At 51.6% G+C, this 4,616-nt stretch overlaps 1 protein-coding gene across 1 annotated transcript in view; it reads left to right on the top strand.

The window, feature by feature from the left end:
• LOC125482585 (cell adhesion molecule 3-like) overlaps positions 1–2,111 on the top strand; it is a gene marked incomplete at its 5' end in the record, with an annotated part of 3,682 nt that extends 1,571 nt beyond the window's left edge. Inside the window, one exon of the mRNA XM_048594685.1 lies at positions 1,159–2,111. Coding sequence (XP_048450642.1) covers positions 1,159–1,277 — 119 coding nt within the window. The remainder of the gene's footprint in view (positions 1–1,158) is intronic.
• Between the last annotated feature and the right edge of the window lie 2,505 nt (positions 2,112–4,616).

Here is a 4,616-nt window from a genome sequence, read left to right as displayed (position 1 = left end):
CGACACGCCCTCCCTATCTCTGTTACCTCCTCCAGCCCCTACTTCCCTACCTATCTCTGTAACCACCTCCAGCCCCTACAACCCTCCCTATCTCTGTAACCTCATCCAGCCTCTACACCCCTCCCTATCTCTGTAACCTCATCCAGCCTCTACACCCCTCCCTATCTCTGTAACCTCATCCAGCCTCTACACCCCTCCCTATCTCTGTAACTCCCTGCATCCTCTACACCCCTCCCTATCTCTGTAACTCCCTGCATCCCGTATGACCCTCCTGTTCCTCCAGGCCATGCCTTCAGATGTCTGTGCCCTGAGCTCTGGAATTCCCTCCCTGTACCTACCGTCCCTCTCTCCCTTGTTGCCCTCTCTCTCCCTCCCCACCCTCTTCGAAGACTCTGCATCAAAGCATTCCCTCCTTGACCAAGCATTTGGTGGGATGACCCTGACCGCTCATGTTGTCACCTGCATTGGGTTTTGGTTTGGGACTGGTCAGGCAGAGTTTATTCCCATCGAACTTAAGGTGCTACATATGTGCAGCCCCCTCAGAAAGGCAAATGGGGCCACAGCATGGAAACAGTGCCATTTCCATTGACCTCTTTCAGAGTGTCCCCTTTCTCTCTCTCTCACACACACACACATTCTCTCTCTTTCTGTGTCTCTGTCTCTCTCTATACCTCACACATTCTCTCTTTGTGTCTCTGTCTCTCTCTCACATTCTCTCTCTCTCTTTATCTCTCTCCGTCTCTGTCACATACATTCTCTCCGTCTGTCTTACATTTTCTCTCTCTCTCACACATTGTCTCTTTCACTCTCTCTCTGTCTCTCGCATATTCTCTCTCACATACACATTCTCTTTCTCTGTCTGTCTCTCTCTCATTCTCTCCCTCTCTGCCTCACTCTCTCTCTAACACACACATTCTCGCACTCTCTCTCATACATTCTACCTCTCTGTCTATCTCTCATACATTCTGTCTCTGTCTCTTTCTCTATCTCTCTCTCACACACACATTCTCACTCTCTCTCATATGTTCTGACTCTCTTTCTCTGTCTCTCTATCTATTTCTCTGTCTCTGTCTCTCTCTCACACACACACACATTCTCGCTCTCTCTCTCTGTCTGTCTCTATCTCTCTATCTCTCTCTCTCCCTCTCTCTCTGGCAGGAACCTACCTCACACACGAAGCGAAGGGATCAGACGACGCTCCAGATGCGGATACAGCCATTATTAATGCGGAGGTCGGTCACTCAAGCTCGGAGGAGAAGAAAGAGTATTTCATTTAGAGGGGCCGAGTGGCCTCCAGCAGGAGTTATGGTGGAGGGGAGGCAGTGCGGACTAGGCATGGCGGGGGTGGGGGAGTGAAGGGAGGGAGGGAATCATGATGGAGAGGCGCCTGGCCCAAACTCTGCCCCTTTTCCCCCTCCTCCTGCAGGAGAGAACAGCAAGATCCCACTGAAGACCTGCCTGCTACCACAGCTCGCTAAGCCTACCCCCCCTCCTCTTTCTCCCTCAGCTTTGAGACTATTCTCCATTTCTCCCAGTGAACGTACAGCATTGACCCCTCTTGACCCCAGCCCCACATTCCAACCAACATCTCTAGGATGGCCATTGACCAAGATGGACAGGACGGAGGTTGGGCCCGGTCTGCGTTTGCGGGGGATGGGATTGGGCGGGGGTGTGTCCCATTGACCGATCGGGCCTCCCTCCACAAAACCCCTGCCCGCGCCTCCCCCCCCCACCCCCCAGTCCCCAATTTACCTCCCAGCCCCTTTCAATGCCCCACCTCCAAAATCCACTTTAGACCAATGGGAGAGAGAGCAATGGGATGGGGTTGGGGATTGTGGAGGGAGGTGGGGGGGAAGTGTAGAGGGAGCTTTACTCTGTATCTAACCCCATGCTGTCCCTGTCCTGGCAGTGTATCTAACAAGCCCCCACCCCCCACTGTGTAGAGAGTGTTCAGAAACATACCCCGCCCCCCCAAACTCCCGCACTCCCTCCCTACATTGTAAATATGAAAACTGTGTTTCTCGTTCTTTTCTGTCCGTGGAGTGTATATCTGAGTTGTATAAAATTATCTGTGTTTGTTTTCTGGATGATCGGGGTATTCCATGCGATTGAGGGGGGGTACGTTGGGGGAGGGAGAGGGAGAGGGAGGGGGGGGATGTTTTGTGGGTGCAGGTGGCATGGGAGTGGGAATGGGAGGGGGGCGAGCGGGCGTGTGTCTGTGGAGTGGTCCCAAGAGGGGAGCTGTTGGGAGGGGTTTGGGTTGGGGGGGGGCAGCGCTGTGAGAGAGGGTGGGGCTGGTTAGATATGTCGCACATTTTCTCTGACACCGCAGCCCCTTGGATGTTACCGCGAGGATCGTCTGGCTTTTCCCATCCATTCACCACCCCCGCCCCCAACCCCGAGGCAGAGACCCCTCTGCTGGGATACAGGCCAAGATGGCCACCAAGCTCAGCAAAAAGCTGTCCCGCTATTGGCTGTTTTCCCCAGCCTTGCTCCAAGCCTAACCAAGAGCCACCATTGGGTCAACAAGAGACAGAGACTACCTGAGCACGCCCATGATCTGCAAGATTCGATTTGATTTAATTGGCTGGAATGATGTATACAGTATATAAATATATATATGATATAAATATTGATACTAAGTTGGCGTCTACATGTGTCTTGTTCAGAAGGAAGCGCTGTGTTGCTTATGCCTGCATCGTGTTCGGTGTTGCCCTGGTTCAATGCGTTCTCATACTCTCCCTGCCTTCTCCGCTCAGGAACCGGTTCACCCTCTGGGTGGTGTCAGGGCTTTTCCAATTATTTTGAAATTTATATTTTAAACAAAAAAGTGTCAAACTGAAGTGAAGAAGATGAAAAAGAAAGCGAGGAGGGTTTATCGTCTGGCACTTCGTTCTGTCAGGTGTTGGTGCGATGGCGGTGCTGCAGGAGAGGCCTACTGACTCAGGCCTCGCGTGACCCATCAGAGTGAGGGGGGCGCCCTCAAGGCTGCGATCCAGGAGTCCGTGCCATTCACCCCGCACTCCCCCGCCCTTTTCTCTGTCTTACCTCAGGATGCAGGCTACAGGGCCTACTTCAAGGCTTGGGCCTGGTTGCTAACAGAAGGCCCAAGTGACGTCAAGAAAGATGTGAATATGGTTGTGAATAGGACTGTGCCTCAAGATGGAGGATGGCCGGTGCTGGCAAATGAGACAACTCAGCTGTAGCTCAGGCTCCAACCATGGACTAGGCCCAAATTGTAACGTTCTCAACTGTCATCATGGGGAATCCATTTGCCTGAGGATCTTCACATTCCCCCGAGCACTTCCCCATTACACCCCTGTTCTGTGTCTCCCTTTCTCAACAACCTCGACATCTCACTTCATCTCCCTTCCTCCCTCTGTCCACTCAATATCCCACCCATCTTGATCTTGCAGCCTTCGATCTTTCTTTTCCTCCCTCCGTACCATTCCATCATCTCAATGTCTGTCTCTCCCAATCTACTGCCATCAACCTCCTCAGCCCCTCCCACAATCAACATCATTGACCTGGATTCCTCACCCTCCCTTCACGAGGGAGCGCTGCGCTGTCGGAGGGTCAGCGCTGAGGGAGCGCCGCGCTGTCGGAGGGTCAGCGCTGAGGGAGCGCCGCGCTGTCGGTGGGTCAGCGCTGAGGGAGCGCCGCGCTGTCGGTGGGTCAGCGCTGAGGGAGCGCCGCGCCGTCGGTGGGTCAGTACAAATCCCAATGATTGTACCATCATATCTGAAACAGATAACCAGCTTGATAGATTCTGGTTTTTGATTTGTTGGCTAAAGTGATGCTCTATCACTGGGGTATGTTCACGTGAGCCTGTAGACTTTCATTGATGGCAGAGCAGAAGTTTATCACAGGAAAGAAGATAAAGAAAACAGGCTAAATACAGAAGACAGATTGATCTGAAAATGCACACGCAGGGAAACAATATTTCATCCCTTTTCCCGAACACTCTCTGTCTCAGACGTTCATCTCTCATCTCAGGTCTTAACAGCCTGTTTCTCAGTCTCCTTCCACCCTGTGGACCTTGGAGACAATTCAATGATTGCTTTCCAAATGATATACTTTGAGCTTTTTGCAAATCTGAGCATAAACTTTCTCGGTTCCTATAACCTGGAGATTTTGAACCAATCTCGCTGGGTTTAGAAGCTTCACAACCTAAATGCTTTAAACTGAGCAGACTCGCTCCCTGAAGAGCCCTGAGCCCCTGGTCTACTTTCTTCTGAAGTGAATAATAAAAGAAGATTTGTACAATCCTACACTGAGTGAATAACAAATGTCGATTGTTTACCTGTCGTAAACCCCGCAGCATCAACACCTCAGCGATGGGATGGTGGTATTGTCGCTGGACTAGGGACCCAATGTCGCAGGGACTTGCGTTCGATGCGCCAGAGGATAGACTTTCAATTCAGCGAAAATTAAAAAAATCAAATGGTTGCCCATCGTTGTTAATAACCCATCTGGCTCACTAATGTCCTTCAGGGAAGGAAATCAGGTCACAGGCTCATAGAGGTTTACAGCGTGGAAACAGGCCCTTCGGCCCAACCTGTCCATGCCACCCAGTTTTCACAATTTAATCCAGTCCCATTTGCTTGTGTTTGGTC

Source organism: Rhincodon typus, unplaced genomic scaffold (genome assembly GCF_021869965.1).
Source record: "Rhincodon typus isolate 14 unplaced genomic scaffold, sRhiTyp1.1 hic_rhity00012910, whole genome shotgun sequence".
Classification (NCBI taxonomy): domain Eukaryota; kingdom Metazoa; phylum Chordata; class Chondrichthyes; order Orectolobiformes; family Rhincodontidae; genus Rhincodon; species Rhincodon typus.
Note: the sequence above shows the minus strand (reverse complement) of the source record. Positions and strands in the feature narration are given on the sequence as shown.